The 16849-nt window shown below is 46.6% G+C and overlaps 6 protein-coding genes across 6 annotated transcripts; 3 read left to right on the plus strand and 3 right to left on the minus strand.

The window, feature by feature from the left end:
- Positions 1-1876: 1876 nt before the first annotated feature.
- N7478_004067 (zinc finger protein) lies at positions 1877-2833 on the minus strand (the record flags this gene model as incomplete). The annotated part of the gene is made up of 1 exon (XM_056920281.1): positions 1877-2833. The coding sequence occupies one exon, from the start codon at positions 2831-2833 to the stop codon at positions 1877-1879; it is 957 nt and encodes a 318-aa protein (XP_056778318.1).
- Positions 2834-3965: 1132 nt separating this feature from the next.
- N7478_004068 (uncharacterized protein) lies at positions 3966-4708 on the minus strand (the record flags this gene model as incomplete). The annotated part of the gene is made up of 2 exons (XM_056920282.1): positions 3966-4314; positions 4377-4708. The coding sequence occupies 2 exons, from the start codon at positions 4706-4708 to the stop codon at positions 3966-3968; spliced, it is 681 nt and encodes a 226-aa protein (XP_056778319.1).
- Positions 4709-7477: 2769 nt separating this feature from the next.
- On the plus strand, positions 7478-8839 carry N7478_004069 (glycoside hydrolase family 18 protein; the record flags this gene model as incomplete). Its single annotated transcript, XM_056920283.1, has 4 exons — positions 7478-7677; positions 7754-7778; positions 7871-8105; positions 8193-8839. 4 exons carry the CDS (start codon positions 7478-7480, stop codon positions 8837-8839), a joined length of 1107 nt encoding a protein of 368 aa, XP_056778320.1.
- A 779-nt stretch (positions 8840-9618) lies between these two features.
- N7478_004070 (putative acyl-CoA dehydrogenase) lies at positions 9619-11643 on the plus strand (the record flags this gene model as incomplete). The annotated part of the gene is made up of 3 exons (XM_056920284.1): positions 9619-9730; positions 9782-10061; positions 10122-11643. The coding sequence occupies 3 exons, from the start codon at positions 9619-9621 to the stop codon at positions 11641-11643; spliced, it is 1914 nt and encodes a 637-aa protein (XP_056778321.1).
- A 304-nt stretch (positions 11644-11947) lies between these two features.
- On the minus strand, positions 11948-14147 carry N7478_004071 (uncharacterized protein; the record flags this gene model as incomplete). The annotated part of the gene is made up of 5 exons (XM_056920285.1): positions 11948-12516; positions 12576-13402; positions 13603-13713; positions 13739-13955; positions 14039-14147. 5 exons carry the CDS (start codon positions 14145-14147, stop codon positions 11948-11950), a joined length of 1833 nt encoding a protein of 610 aa, XP_056778322.1.
- A 511-nt stretch (positions 14148-14658) lies between these two features.
- On the plus strand, positions 14659-16797 carry N7478_004072 (uncharacterized protein; the record flags this gene model as incomplete). The annotated part of the gene is made up of 3 exons (XM_056920286.1): positions 14659-15216; positions 15289-16292; positions 16359-16797. The coding sequence occupies 3 exons, from the start codon at positions 14659-14661 to the stop codon at positions 16795-16797; spliced, it is 2001 nt and encodes a 666-aa protein (XP_056778323.1).
- Positions 16798-16849: the final 52 nt, after the last annotated feature.

Below are 16849 nucleotides of genomic sequence, written 5' to 3' on the forward strand. Positions count from 1 at the left end.
AAGAATTTCCGACCATAGCACTTCCTCTCCTCCTCCGCCTTATAAGAAGGGAGAAGAACCCTGAAATCTCAATCTACTCAGCTTAGCCTACCTTTAGTATAAAAAACCCGAACCAATGTCTTCCCCCTCCTCTGCTTCACCTTACGATAAAGGAACAATAGTCGGCCAAATCACTACTATTTATAACCTACTTCACAAGCTAAGCTATCTCAACTGCCCTAGGAACGAGATGTTCTCTTTTGGTGAAATTGCATTCCCTCCTGTAGGTGGCCATATTATCAATAAGGAGTTATACTATAAGCTCCATATCGCCCCGGATTTGAAACTATAGGAGGTTGCACTAACTTACTGGATGCATGTGGGTGATGGGGTTTTAGTCATTCTGAATACTAAGTCAAGTATAGATATATATAGGTTTTAAGGACTGAACCAACAGGTTCAATAAGATATCATTCAAGTTATTGATGAATCTGTGGAGAATAACTTCCGGGAAGAAAGTGAGGCTCACCATACCCCTACTTACCTCCAGGATATTATTGATAGCATTCGTAATTTAGAATACATCTATCGCCCCAGTCGATCGGATATAGGCTATATTGCTTTTCCTGGGTCACCGGAGCAAATTCAAATGAAGCGAGTTCTGATCGAGGACTATGGTTGGGGTACAGAGGGGTTTCGGGAGGAAGATTGGCGACGAGAGGGAGAGGAGATCAGTAATAGGCTATGTGATGAGGAGATAGAAGATTAGAAGGGGGTACAGCAGAAGGCTTAGAAGTATGAAAATAACTTTAGAAAAAAGTCAATAATACCTACATGTTATGTGCACATGCATCATCTGTCGTTGAAAAACCCTTGAAATTCTGTTATTATTCGAACAAAGATCCGAAAATTCAAACTTTGATCTTTTTTTAAATTATTTTTTTTTTGTCCTTTCTTTCCGGTCCCTGTTGACGGGAGAGCGAAAAGCCTGTCTAATTCTTTCTGGCAGATTTCCCAGCTTTACAGTCAACAGGCGCGACATTATTGACAAAAGGGGCGCTACACTACAATGGTATGTTGTCTTCGTTGTAAGTACAACAATGTCTTGCCGACTGGGCAGCTGAACTCCCAGTGTCAGACAATACATAGGCTTCATGGATATGAGCGAAAAAGAAAAGGGAACAAAAGGAATGATACAGCAAAAAAGTAAAAAGACAAAAAGAAACTCCGGTAGGGGGAATCGAACCCCCGGCTGCTGTGTGAGAGACAGCGATGTTAGCCACTACACCATACCGGACTGGTATATATTAGGGACTTGGTTTTTGCGTACATAACCCTAAGCACACTAGTTCAGATTAGATCTATAAAACCGCCCATATGGAAACACCATGATTTTCCCTCACGAAACGACGCACAAACATGGTCTTTCCGTTGTCCCTCTGGATTACTACACCATAGTGAATGACTCAATAACGAGCATATCATGTTTTAATATTATCAACCAGATTTGTCACTATATGGTCTTTGCTTAGAAGCACATAGGATCCCGACTTTTCAGTTCGCGACCTTTCACAGGTAGAATATAGGGACCCATGAAAACGAGGCTGAAAATTACAGCCTCTGGCGCCAGAAACGGCCTTCTTTCCGTATCTTTAGGACGGGCGAGCCGCTGCTTGACCGCCCTACTCTGCCCTTTATTCTGCACCCACTCGTGCCTGTTATAGACGCAGCACGCTTGACATTAACGATTCTTCCCCCAGTTTCCACTGGCGACCAAAATAAGTGAAGCATAATTCTTGGTAATGACGGTGTCATTCTTAAATGTCTCTCTGGGAGACGGCTACATAATCAGGGGGTCATGTGACCCTCATATCTTCATCTTACTCACCCCGCGTCCTCAGCCTCGAACATTTACATACCCTCGTGAAGACCCCTGATTTGCACTGCCCTTATTGTCAGATTTCGTAGATCGATCACGATAGGCAAGCTCCTCCATAACTCCCTCGATAAATAACGCAGGTAGGCTCCGCGACGCGCCAGTCGTTATCTTGCTGCCTGTTTCAACGTAGCGCTGGGAGAATACTTCCCATAATCCCTGACAATATTTGTCTTCTGCATAAGGTCGAGGACAAAATGGATCAGTTTCTAGGAAGGCTTTGACTGTCTGGCGAACTCCCGATCGGTCCATAGTGATGGGCTGACAGGAATCAAAATCCAACAACCATAAGCTAACATTAAGGCTCTTGTAGTTCTGGTCGGTGTTGGTTGTGCGCTCATAGGTACTCGTTCCAGGTGTGAGACGTTCCGCATCTTTCAGCGGCAGCATGCGGCGCACGGCATTTCGGTCTACCGAGGTACTTCCCAGTACAAACTCGATATCACAGGCATCTATCTTCGCGTGCCAATGCAGGACCGCTAGAGCATCGGCCATACTGGTCGCGAACCCTGTGGCGTCTAGACCAAGCTCCTGAACTTGATCGATATGGAGTTTGTAGTTTCGAAGCGAAAAAAATATGCTACCTCCTGGGCGCGATGATCCGTAGCGCTTTCGGCCCAGGAGTACTCGCAAAAGGCAATCTTTGCTCGCAGGGTCTGCCCTTGCCTTCGGGACATTGACCGGATTGCAATAAGCGTCGATCAAGGCAAGCCTAATCTTCTCCGGCAGAGGGAGAATACGTTCCATGCACAAGATATCTCGAGGTCGTCGCGGGAATGTGGATTCATCTGGAAATAGATACAGGTTATCGTCCCAGAATTTCGAAGCTTTGTCCGCAAACCAAGCCACCCGGGGGACTTCAGCGCAGCCAACGGTATCAGCTAATAGATCGAAGCTTTGCTGAATACGCAGATGCATGATATAGTTGTTCCATAGCTTCGCAGAACGGTCTAGCAGGAGGACTTTGAACGCCCAAGGTGTACCTGACTGCTCAAACACTCGCCCTACAGATCCCTTGCCGATTTCTCTAAAAAGAGATCTTGTTCCGATGGCAGCTTGTTGGCGCCACGCAAATGACGATGCTGTTTATATTGCAGACCTGGTGGATAGGAGTCGATGAAGAAGCGCCTGTGGGGGCTCGGCTTCTTCCTGCAGCTTATTCTCCAGCTGGAGGCTAGATTCAATCGCTTTCGCGAAGGAGATGGTCCAGGAACCCTCGGTCTTGTCAGACTTGTCGGTCCCCGCGGCTTCTCGGCGGCTAGACATGATGGGCACTAGAACACCGATAGTAAGATTCCTGTCTCTCAAAACCTCTAATTAAGAGAATCGGAACTTACATCAGGATGAACAGGTAGGATCAAGGTATTGCGTCGACAAAATAATTTGTCAAGAAACGCTCCGATCAAGTGTGGTTCGGGGTCCTTGCATTCGTAGGCTACCTTCTGGATGAGACCATTCGCGCTTGCCAATTCTTATTTTTGACCTTTTTCGTCTCGATTGGGACTATTATCCTCCTACCCAGGCAAATCTTAGCTTTCTGTAGAGCTTCCCTCTTTCCTCTCTCTGTACCACCCAATACCATTATTTTGTCCTGTGGCTGCCACTTTCCTGATCGTCTATTGGTCATCTAGAGAAGTTAGTAGAGATAGTATTTTCATTAGCATGGGGCTTATCAAGGCGACATATCTCCATAACTCATCCACAGGCGCGTCCTACAGCTAAGTAGTAACAGTTCTTGCAAGAGATTATTCATTAAAGTACATCGTGGTTTGTCATTCCAGCCAATATTAACCCCTTACTATGATTCCTCCCTTAACCCCATCCATTCGATTTCTCCCTTCTTCTGCAATTTCCACGAATCTCTTTGCCAGGGTCTGCCTCTTCTCGCACTCTTGAGGCTCGCATAAGGTGGCACATAAATCGCTAGTCTGGAGGTACTGCTCTCGAAACGAATACCAAAGTGAATCTGGCTCCATTTGTGGTCGAGGGTAGTAGGGATCATTGCCCCAAAATGCAGCAGCGGCTTGTTCAACCCCATTCAAGTCCATTGTCATGCTCCTGCACAATCAAAATCCAGTACCCATACAGTGTGCTCGCCGAGAGTATTGGACATTATTGAGGCCTTTGAGGTTCCGGCACTATTCAAAGGAGGAGGTGCGAGGACAAATTCGATATCATTCCCATCAATCTCGCCAACCCAATGCATCACGGCGAGGGTGCCTGCCATGGCCCTTGCGTACTTCTGAACATCACTAATGGGCAGCCCGAGGGATTCCATCTGATCAATATGAAGCGGAAAGTTTCGGAGGGAAAACGCCGTAAATCTTGAGGTACTGTCCTGCCTCTTTGTTCGTCGTCTTCCGAGATATGGCCTTATCAGGCAGTCTTTATCCGGCTCGCTAGTGGTAATCTGTTTCAGGATCTGAGGTGGGCAGTACTTCTCAATAATAAGGTGCCGTACGGCTTCTGGTAGTGGCGGAATGCGCTGAGACTGAAGGACATTACATGGTGTGTCCCTGGTGGGAATCTCGAAAGATTTCGTGTCCACCACTCCTGGTCCATGGCGTCGATGAAGTTATGACAGGTGGGAATTTGGATTTGAAGATGTTGGGTCTTGAGGAAATCAGCAGATGCACGAAAACTGCGGAGTATTCGACGATGCATTTCGAAGTCATTTTTCAAGGATCTGTCTGGCCCCCCATCTTCCCGTTTGTATGCTAGACCGGTCTCGGAAGCAGCCCAGACTGTGCCGCAAAACCCCTTTCCAATAGTGTGCAGTGTGTGAATCATCATGTGTGAAGGAGTAAGATATTTGAAGAGGAAAGGTTTGGAGAGAAGAGCTCAGGGAACTTAGCTCCGACCGTTGGTCAACAAACGTTAATTTGTCCTCAAGAGGACTAGTGGTAGGGATGTAGGGTTCCATGATGGCCCTCCGATTACAATTATGGGTAAATAGGACCGTTGTTACGAAGTCTATGACTATGGTACCAAATATGTATTTTAGCTTTTCAGGGAAGTCGGTTGGGAGGAGCAGAAGAGCAACCTGGCAGGGCCTCATTGCCTTGCTTGAATTCGGTGCCCAACTTGCTTTACCACCCACAACCGTAGCAAATATACAACATTAAAATGCCCTTGTGAGGTTGTTGTGGATGGGAGATGCATCCATGCGCAGCGGTGAGGTTAGCGGTGGACATTCTGCCCACAATTCCCCTAGATAGTTAGTGAGATGAGATGAGAGGAATAGCCTCTCACCAACACGACCACAACTCTTGATAGTGCAAATATACAGTCTTCTTCCCTTCTTTTCCCAGCAGATGCTAGATAGTGTCCATACTATCCATCACCTCGTTTACATCGCACGAAGAAGGTGTTTCTAATTACACCATACCGGACTGGTATATATCAATGACAACATTTGTGCGTAAATAAGCCTAAGAACCTTTTGAATAGTTACCAAATACCTGTTTCGCCGGCAGTAGCCCTTATCTTCACCGTGACCATCGACTAAGGATAACTTCTATACATCGTAACTTTTATATTCCTATCAAGTACAGGTTGCTTTCAAAACGGTTTCATACGAGTGGATTGCTCATGGACTTGCGACCTGGTGTAATTTAAGTTTTTGGCTCCTCTCAAACTCTTGATGTGATTTTCCCTGGTAGCAATCTGATTCCTCAGACCTATAATGAGGTAGTAGCCCTAGCGATTTTGTGGAAAACCACTTGAATATGACTAGTTCTCGAGAAATGCATAATCTATTGCAGTTGAGATGTTAATGATAAAAAGGGTTGTGTTTGACGCTTGGTTGCTGTGCATATGTGAGATGGATATCAATCATTATACCCATTTGACAGGTAGGAATTGTAGTTCAAAATATAGATTCAATGGCTCATTGTTGACTTACCTGGATCCAAACTGGATGGAATTCGCCGAATAAAACTGTTGGTAATTAGCAGCCACTTCGCGTTATTAAATGCGATCCATTTTTTTCAACATTTGCACGATCGGCTTGTTTGGAAGCGCTCGTGTTTGTGCAGTCGCTAAGGCTTCAAAAAAGCACTTCGTGTCTTGGGCGATCTGGCGCTTGGACCAATCCTTTTTAAAGAGATTTTCCCAACACTCGTCGAAAATAGAAATGTCTATGCAGCAAGCTTTAAACAGCTTCAAATTAGTCAGAGAAAAGGACGAAGGCGCAGTCAAACGAGGTTAGGGATGCGAAGTGGCACACAGAGGCGAAAAAAAAGGGGACGCAAGTGGGTGCCTTAACTCCAGTAGCCTATATCCATTGTGATATTGGAAATCCGGATGATACTGATTGGTGTGTAGATGGCGGTATGGTTCGTGCGGACATGTCCCCCATTCACAAAAACCGGGGCGCTTACTTAGTGGCATGAAGTAGCGTGCTTACTATTGGCCGCATACTATTTGCCAACAGCACTTGTTTCGGTTAATTTGCTTTGTCACTTGCATGAAACGATTCGCGGGGAAGAAGTAGGGGGCTGGCGCATTCCCCGGAGCACCGCCTCACCCTGCATAGACTTGGCCAATCACTCTCCACCGCACGCGATCCGAGCCTCGAAGCCCCAAAAAGCAAAGAGAGAGAAAGGAAAAAAAGCAAACACCATGAGGCCAACGTGTCGATTTGGTCTGGCCTGATCCACTCCGCTGCTTAGGCCGTGACTCAAGCCGTGACAGGTAGCCTCCACGATATTGACGCAGTACCCGCCTGATTCTCCTCCACGGTCCTGAGTTGAAAGGGAGATGGAAGGGCTGTCTTTGCAGATCTGGCGCCGTGATCCTCAAAACTTTTTAGACGTGCAGAACCTAATGCATGGGCATTCCCCACGCGCCGTGGCCAGAATCGACAAATTGAGTGTCGCCTGATCGCGCTGACGGGAGCCGTGACCAATCTCACCGCACGTCATATGTGGACATTAGTAACCGAACGCCATCTTGAATGGGCCTAGCAAAGGTGGTAGTGGGGAGGTGCGCCGAGATCTCCCTCATCTCAAGTGAGCAGCTGCCAAATTGGCAATTGTTGCAAGCTTTTTTCAATTGGTGCACAGGTGACATTGGTGTCTCTGCAGTGAGGATCCTTTCATTTCGTCCATCGCGCAAAATTCGGAACCTCTTTTCCTGGTCTGGTCTGGAACTAAATCCGCCCCGCATCCAGTACTTATTGTGCGGAATAACAATCGCTTTCTTGGATGCGTCCGACAGCTTAATGCGGATCAGCCGCTCGCACGGTGGGGTGGGTTGGGGGGAGGGGGCAGAGATGGGCTCCAATCTGGGAGTCTGTGGTTTGACGGGATGCAAATCTCAATCTCAACATAAACAAGAAGCTATCCAATAATGCCGGTTCTATAACCAAGACATACCCTTTGCATCCACGTGACGCATTCCCAAAGTGGAAAGACACCGGACAACGAAGTTTCCCAAGCTTTCTATTTCTTCAATGGATCCTTCCTAGTCTCAAATTTAGTCTCTGATCACTCGTTTTGAACCTGTTTTTCTCCTGCCTTTCCCCAGACTGCAAAATTCCAGTCACCGGAGGAGTAAAACATGTTCTCCGCTGCAAGCAACTTCTTCCGCAGGCGGCCCGTGGCTGTGGCTGACCCCGCGATCTCTGATTCTTCTAGCACTTACGAGGTGCCCTTGTACACAAACGCAGCTTACTATCCGAACTGGAGGATTTATCGGAAGCAACCTCCCTCCTCTTTGCGATTGGGGTTTATTTCTCATGTATTCTACTCATTTGCTTGGTATGTCACCAACCAATCATCATCTTTGAGCCTCATAGTTAAACAATACGCTAATCTCGATCTGGAATCCTTGCAGGGTTAAAGAAGATGGAACTGTCTATGTAAGTGATTATCTTCGTTGAGAGAATTTTGGCAGGGCTGAGTTTTGATATTGCTTATCTGATTCGGTTGCGCTAACGAAGAACCGAAATAGTTGAGCGATGAGTGGGCTGATACTCAAATGCCAGTGGATGGGACTGAAGGATGCTTACGAGCTTTTGTCCAATTAAAGCAACAATACTCCCAAATGCGAGTGATTCTTTCTGTCGGTGGTGGAGGCAAAGGTAGCGAGCACTTCGCGGCCGTTGCCCACAGTCGGTCTCGCTCGGAGACATTTGTTCGCACGGCGCGGCAATTGGTTGATCAATTTGGTCTGGATGGTATCGATAGTAAGTTGATCAGATCTTTGTTTGCCTTGATGCATTCACCTATACGACTTGAAACAAACTTTCTGACATGTTGGTATGAAAATATAGTCGATTGGGAACACCCTGCCGACTCCAAGCAAGGAAAAGATTATGTCCGTCTTCTCGCTCGCTTACGTGAAGTACTACCAGCTCCACGATATGTCCTAGCCACTTGTCTTCCCGCGGGTCAATGGGCTCTCCAACATATTGACCTCTCCGCGGTCCAGCAGTACTTGGACATGATGAACTTGATGACATATGATTTTGCGGGGCCATGGGAATCGGAGACTGGTCATCAGTCCCAATTATATGGAACCCCTACCTCGTGTTATCTATCGGTATCATATGTATTATCACAAGGAGTACCCTCTCGCAAACTTATTCTTGGGATTCCAACATATGGGCGATCATTCCTGGATAGCAATGGACCTGGGCAAAGATACACTAGCTGCGGTGGTGAAGATGGAGTTTTCGACTACTGTGATCTGCCACGCCCAGAATCCCAAGAAGTGCTCGACAATCAAGCGGGTGCTGCTTATTGTGTTGGTGGAGATGGTGGATTTGTAACCTATGACATTCCTGCAACAGTACAACAGAAAGCGCAAATGGTGACGACGGCAAAACTGGGCGGTCTCTTTTACTGGCACATATGCTCTGACTCTCGAGGTCCTCGGAGCCTTATTGAAACTGGTTATAACACCCTACACGATATGTAGGACTTTGAAAAGCGCTATGCGGAATACCCATATTTTTTTCTATCTAAAAAAGCTTATCATTACCAAAACTGAAGTTGAAGTCATGTGTACACTTGTGGTTGTAGGGTAACATTCTATTGAAGAAAGGAAAGGTTTGATATGAGACAGTCTGAAACCTCAAAATGCAAGACAGCGGTCGACCTTGAAAAAAAAGCGACCGTAGCAAGTCAAAGGGACCGCACAATGCAGAAATAAGGCTGAAGAAACTATATTGACTTGGGGAAAAAAGGCAAAAAGAAAGGTCCTACCCGGATTCGAACCGGGGTCACGCGGATCAGAACCGCGTGTGATAACCAACTACACTATAGAACCAGTTGTTATGATGGCAGTTATTTTTTAGACATCATATACCTAAACTATCCTGCTTAGTATGATTATAGTCCGCCTTCTATAAGCCCTTAATGTTTGAACCTGTAAGGTTGTCATCACACATTTTGCGACCGAAAATTAGTGGATCACATCAACTTCCCAGAGGCGATTCATGCCCCATTGTCGGCGATTTTGCGGCGGGGCGTGGATAAGCAGCTCACCCCATGCAGTACCCGGGGGAGCCGAGGTACATTTCAATAATCAACATTTGAGAATAAGCTTCTACCAACACCCCTCATCCCCATGATTCCTTAGTTAGATAACTCTACTACCCCGGATTTTCGCTATACACGACACTTGAATGATTCTCGGCTTGTCCAGCAAGCACAAATAGTTCAAAGCTGCCAACTAGGCACAAGAACTTCCCCAATATGTCATCTTTGCCACCGAAGCCCGCAACAGCGGACACGGGCTATATCACCCAACCAGCGTCCTTGGAGAATACCTATACTTCCGACAAGAGCTTACAACGGTCATTACAATGTAAGTTTATCTGCGACCATGAAAATTTCGAAATTTCTGACTGAGGTGAAGGGTATGTTCCTTCGGCAATGCTTCGCGCGGCAGAGCCCCAACTTGCACAGCTCGGCGACGAAGCGGTATCCGACCAAGTAAGAGAGTGGAGTGCGGATGCGGAGCGAAACCAGCCCTATGTCAAGAGCCACAATGTTTGGGGCAAGCGATATGACTATGACCGACTTATCACGACAGAGGGGTGGAAACAACTGGGACATTGGGGCGCCCGTAATAAGATTGTCTCGGCAGGTTACGATTTATCCCTCGGATCACATCGAAGAACCATTCAATACACACTGTGAGAGACAATAGCAATTAGGTTAAGCTTGCAGAACAACATTTGTTAACCTCTACATAGGAATTATCTCTATGCACCATCTTCAGGGCTGTACTCTTGTCCCATTAGCATGACGGACGGAGCGGCTTTTATTCTATCTTCGAAGATTAGCAATCTGCCCTCTGATCACCCCTTCCACGCAGTGTTTAAGGGTCTTATTTCTGAAAAAGATGACCACTGGACCTCAGGTCAATGGATGACCGAGAGAGCTGGTGGAAGCGACGTGCAGAATACCGAGACCTGGGCGACCTACTCTCCACTCCCAAGCTCTTCCGGCACCGACCCTCTCGGAGATGGAGACTACCTGATCAATGGATTCAAATTCTTCTCATCCGCTACCGATGCCAACGTGGCTCTTCTTCTCGCAAAGACCCCATCAGGCCAACTGAGTACCTTTTTAGCACCGCTCCGAAGGATCATCGTTGGTGATGATGGAATCACCCATCAAGTTTCGAATGGTGTGAGGATTCATCGTCTGAAAAATAAGCTTGGGACTAAGGAGCTGCCAACCGCTGAGCTCGAGTTACAAGACATGCGCGCCCACCTAGTGGGAAAGTTGGATCAAGGAATAGTCACTATCGCACCACTGCTTAACGTCACTCGTATCCATACATTTGTTGGATCTCTGGCTGGCTGGCGTCGTGCTATCAGCATTGCCAAGAGCTTTGCCAAAGCAAGGTCAACTGTCGGTGAACCTTTGTGGCTAATCCCTATGCATCTCCGTCTTCTGGCCGATTTGGAAGTGAAACATCGCGGTGGGATGAACCTTGCGTTCTTCACAATTGTGCTGATGGGTCTAGTAGAAGGCGGCGTGTCACAGCCTTCAGAGCTCGCTCACCTTCCTCGTCCTGGGAAAGAGGCAAATGTGGTGTTCCGCACCTTAACCGCCACCTCTAAAGCAGTTATCAGCAAAATGTCCATTGCCGGCATACAAGAATGCCAAGAGGCCATGGGAGGTGTAGGATATATGGATGAGGCCGACGAGCCTGAGTTTAATATTTCGCGTATCCTTCGAAACAGTTCTGTCAACTCTATCTGGGAAGGAACTACAAATGTGTTAGCGAGTGAAATGGCTCGCTTCCTTCTAAAGGCTGGCAATTTGGAGATCTTTTCCTCGTGGCTTGATCGAACTTTGACGTTGATCCAAACAGCAAATCTACGAGAATCATTGACTAAAGCTTGGGCAGAGTTGCGAGCTCGCTTCTCCCCTAAGAACCAGCCACCGGCTACTATAGTGGCCGATGCTCGGCGCTACATGTTCACGTTGGCTTGGATACTCTGCGGAACTCTGCTAGCGCTCGACGCTGAGCGTGACCAGGATTCTGTGAGCAAGGAAATTGCCCGACGCTGGATTTTGAGTGCCGAGGGAGGTGTTGGAGATATGGTGTTCCATGATATAGTCACTGTACAGGAAGGTGAGTCGGCAAATTCGCACAAGGACGATCATCTGGAATGGGACTGCAGGATTGCATGGGATATTGAGCTCCCGGCAAATCGTGCATCTGGTCATCGATCCCTTCAAACCACTGGTTCGAAGCTTTAAGCATTGTGTTCGAGCCTTGGGTCCGAAATTTGTACAATAAATGAAAGGCACATAGTCAATGTGTACATAACATGCATTCCAACTTGAAGTTGTATTTAGATGATTTATCAAATTCTTTGACATAATTCACTCCTCTCTTCTGAGGTCCAGAGCTACTTTTATGCGGTATGACCTAATTGAGAATAAATAGTAGGCTACATTCCCAATGCGATGCTTACATCCCAAAAGCTCAAATACTCTTAATGCATCTTAAAGATCAAATCTAATGACAGTTCTACATAGTACAACTCTCTATTCATTCGGTCTAAATCTTAGATGGCCGATATCCCAAAGATGCAGTTGCCGGAAGCTCAACGCCCCAAACAATACGTGAATCCCACACTGTGCGCTCTTTGCCCGTGGGCCTTTGGCTCTGGTATGATGCCAGCTGTTGATAAATTAGGTCTGGGAATGCGAACTCCCCGGGAACCCCTTGCCCCTCCAAAATCCACCGGCGAGCCACCTCGAGGGCAACTCCATCATTGTCACGTTGGGCATCCAAGGCGAGCAAAGTACCGCATACCAACCATGCTAGAGTGAACATCACTTGACGCCCGACACTGAGGACATTCACCAGACCATCAGTGGTCTGACCAGCCGCAATTCTGATCTTCAGCTCAGCCCAAACATTTGATAATTTTGCTTTGAGCTCGTTCGCCGCGACTTGACTCATTGCATCCGACATCCATGAGTCGAACAGGTTGAGATTTCGTCCATTGGTAAGATGTCGCACTGTTTCGCTAGCCAAGACGTTGGTAGTGCCTTCCCATACACTGTTACTGGCTGTATCACGCCATAGTCTACTCACATTGAATTCGGGCTCTTCCGGTTCATCTGTACAAAGATATGTGGTTAGTAGGATAAACCAGTACTAGACATCGGATTCAACTCACCAATGTACCCCACTCCACCCATAGCTTCCTGACACTCTTGAAAGGCTAATGTGGCAGATTTACAGATCACCGCCTTGGAAGTAGATGTGAAGGCTCGCAATACAATGTTCGCAATCTTGGGGGATCGCGCCAGAACCGAGAATACACCTGGTGCCTCCTTTGGAAACCCATTGTCAACATAGCTGAGCAGCGACGAAGTAAAGAAAGCAAGTTGCATCCATCCTCGATGTTTAACCTCCAGCTGAGACAAAACATTAAGGTGCATCGGAAACGACCATAACTCCTGGTCAATCGTCGTTCGTGTCCGAGCAAACGACTTCGCAATATCCAGTGCACGTCTGAGACACGATAAAGCCGTGATAAAGTTATGCGTGCGCGTGGTATTCAACAATAGAGCAATTGTTGCAATCCCACGATCCTTTGGACCTATCAAGTGCGCACGAACACTCTGTAATTCGACCTCCGCGGTAGGCAACTCCTTTGTTCCCATCTTATTTTTCAGTCGATGAATGCGAATGCCGTTGGAGATTTCCCTCGGCTGTCCCTCCGAATTCTTCACAGTCTTTACTGTCGGTGCGACGAACAGAGACAGCTCACCGGATTCTGTTTTGGCTAGAAGCAAGACAATATTACAGTCCGTGGCACTGCAAAAGAACTTGAAACCGGAAAGCAGATAGTCTCCTTCTTCAATAGTCCCAAATCGGCCGGTCTTTGTTGTAAGGGGTGAATATACAGCGAAAGTTTCACTATTGCGTACATCACTGCCTCCTGGTCTTTCTGTCATCCACTGAGCTGAGATCCAGTTGTTTTCACGAGCGATCAGTTTTCTGTATAGCTCGTGGAAGGGATGATCCGGTGGTAAATCAGTTAGCTGGTGTCGGACTAATCTTGCTGCCCCAGAAGTCATGGAAATCGGACAAGAATATGCAGCAGAAGAGGCTGAAAAAATGTAGTTTCTGAGAAATTGGTGATTAGTGTGCTGAAAATAGACAATTGATATCTATCCATAGGTAAAACGAAGACTCACAATGCGTGCTGGACAATTCGACGATGCGATCCATATTCTTCCTCATATCCAAGTCCTACAACACTATTGAATTCATAAACCATTAGCTCAACCTCACCGAGAAATTTGGACCTGAAAATCTCATAGGAATATTTACCCATTTTTGACTCCCCATTTTCCCAGCTCTTTCCAGCCGGTACTAGTTACCAACCGGTCCGCATTGTACCGTGCACCCCAGACATTTCGAGTTTTGATATATGGCTCTTGCGTCTCTGCATTGCCAATCAAGCTATTGATCTCTTCAGAAATTGCCTCACGGCCAAATCTGTTCAGATCAGGCGCAAACTTTGCGAGTAGGTCCTCGGGGACATGCCCTGATATGTGACTAGTAAGTGACCGGACCGAAGCAAATAGGGTAGCCCAAAATGCTAAATCCCAACGAGAACCAAAAACTTACATTGCAAAATACGCTGAAGTACCTGATCAGAGGTTGATGGGTTCTTGAGTGCTGCAGGCGAAAGGATGAAGCCTTTGTCTACCGTTGATGGTGAGAATGGTTGAGACATACTGTTGATGACAGTCTACTTGACAGTGTACAAACGTATGATACTTCAACTTAAATAAAACCCGAGCAGGAGTATTATGAATTATAATAATGCAAAATTTATATTTGCATTTGTTTTGACTTGTCAAGCTCAATGTTGCATGCGGGGTTCACCTACTTGCGCTTACTAGTGTCATTCAGCCGAGCTATCCATAACATGGTACTTTGCCGAGCAAGAGCACCGACCATGACCGATGATCACCGAGAACAGCCGTGCGGAGTCATGAATCCCACTACATTGGGTCATTGTGGACATGCATTCCACGTAAGATATGAGGGGTCAGAGTATGGATTCGCCTGCACCGATCCTTCGGGGCTATTAATGCAGACATTAATGCACAACCTACAGCCAACGTTATTTAGGTGAAAACTTCCCCCCAAAGTACACGATCATAGACTCCAAATTATAGAGTTGTTTCAAGTGCTCAATTCCTATTATTTGGTTTTCGAAAGACATGTCCAGCCCATCATCCATGGGCAATGGCTCAAAGCCACGCCCAGTCTGGACACCTGTTGTCCCCCAAGATCAAATACCTATGAACATCTACCGAGCGCATGTCAACAAAAAGTTCAACCAGAACTTGTGTTCTTCACAAGAGCTACATAAATGGTCTGTCGAGAACCTGCAGGACTTTTGGACAGATCTCCATGGCTATACCAGTGTTATCCCACCATTGCCAGAAAACACTACTATGGCCTTTGATTCCAATACACCAATGGAGAAAGTACCCGAGTTCTTCAGCGGCGCGACTGTGAATTACGCTGAGAACGTCTTGAGTGGCAGAGATTTGAACAAAACTGCGCTAATAGGTGTTCGTGAAGGCCATGATTTGAGTGGGGAGGTCTGGACGTGGGGTTTGCTATGTGAAAATGTCCGAAAGGCCAGAAGCGCATTACTGCAAATGGGCGTCCAAGAAGGGGACCGGGTATCAGCTATCATCTCTACCAGTGTCTGGTCCATTGGACTATTCCTAGCAACTGCAAGTATGGGTGCTATCTGGACAAGCATTGCGCCTGATCTAGGCGAAGAGGTGAAAAGCATGTCCCATTATCACGAATTAGAAGGCTAATTTTCGAAGGGATGTATATCACGACTGCAACAGGTCACGCCCAGAGTGCTTTTTGCAGATAGCGAGTCTACATACAAAGGCAAAATGCGATCCAACAGCAAGAAGATTAGCAACATCGTTCAAGCTATGAAAGTGAAACCCGATGTCTTCTTGATTCCTATAACAGGAACTAATGATGGGGCATTCTCCACCCTTGACCACTTTTTGTCGAAGTCACGACCAGAAGACAGACTGGACTTTAAGAGACTCGCTTTCTCACATCCACTTTACATTCTCTATACAAGTGGAACGACTGGTCAACCGAAATGTCTAGTTCACAGCCACAGCGTGATCCTACAACACAAGAAGACATCCGTACTCCACAACTCACTCACATCCGACGACGTTGTTTTCCAGTTCAGCAGTACCTCATGGGTTCTATGGAATATAATGGTTGGCCATTTATCCGTTGGACCAACTCTGATTCTATATGACGGATCGCCACTCTGGCCTACAGCAAAGATCTTAGCCAAGGTCGCAGAATATCACTGTGTCACGTATTGGGGATGTTCACCTCGCTATTTACAAGAGCTTGAAATGACACGATCTATGCCCAAGGATGAATTTGATCTCTCCTCCCTGCGAATGGTACAAACCGGTGGCTCCCATCTAAGTGCAGACCAGTATTATTGGTTCTATCGTGCATTCCCATCGCATGTACATCTCACCAGCGTGACGGGTGGAACTGATTTAGTCACATCTTGGATTGGTACTGACCCTGCTGGTCCGGTTTATGCAGGGGAGATTCAACTGCCCATGTTAGGTCAGGATGTTGATGTGGCTGATCCCATAACTGGAGAATCAATCAAAGAGTCCGGTCGGAATGGTGAATTTGTTTGTCGACAGCCGTTCCCATCTATGCCTGTCTTCTTCTGGGGAGATAAAGATGGAGCCAAATATAAAGACACTTATTTTGATAAGTTTGATAACTGCTGGGCTCAACATGACTGGGCAAGCTATAATCCCGAGACAAAGGGCTGGCAAATACATGGTAGAAGGTACATTCTGACTCCCACTTCTTCCAACTTGACTGAAAGATGTAAGTTAATGCTAATAAACCTTAGCGACGGCGTGTTGAATCCTCAAGGAATTCGATTCGGATCATCAGATATCTACTCTATCACCGAGTCAGCACCATTCAACGAAATCATATCCTCTACTCTATGTATTGGAAGACGCAGACCACAGGACTCAGATGAATCGGTGTTCCTGTTTGTTATTATGCAATCCAATCAACCATTCACCAGTCAACTTGCTCTTGAGTTGAAAAACGCCATTCGGAACGGATTGAGTAGTAAACATGTTCCTCGCTTCGTGTTTGGTGTCAAGGAGGTTCCCATGACAGTCAATGGGAAGAAAGTTGAAACTTTGGTAAAACAAGTTATATGCTCTGGGCAGTTACCGAAGACTATCAGCAGCACAGTTGCCAATCCTGGATGCTTGGAGCATTTCAGAAAGTACTTCGATCTGGAAGTTTCTCAGGAAACCAGAGCGAAGCTATAGATATGAAGGAGCGGAACAAGAGAAAGAAAAGTCACTTAGTAAAGCAAGGAGG

The sequence above is a fragment of the Penicillium angulare genome (genome assembly GCF_028827245.1).
Source record: "Penicillium angulare strain IBT 27051 chromosome Unknown utg000004l_segment0_segment0, whole genome shotgun sequence".
In the NCBI taxonomy this organism is placed as follows: domain Eukaryota; kingdom Fungi; phylum Ascomycota; class Eurotiomycetes; order Eurotiales; family Aspergillaceae; genus Penicillium; species Penicillium angulare.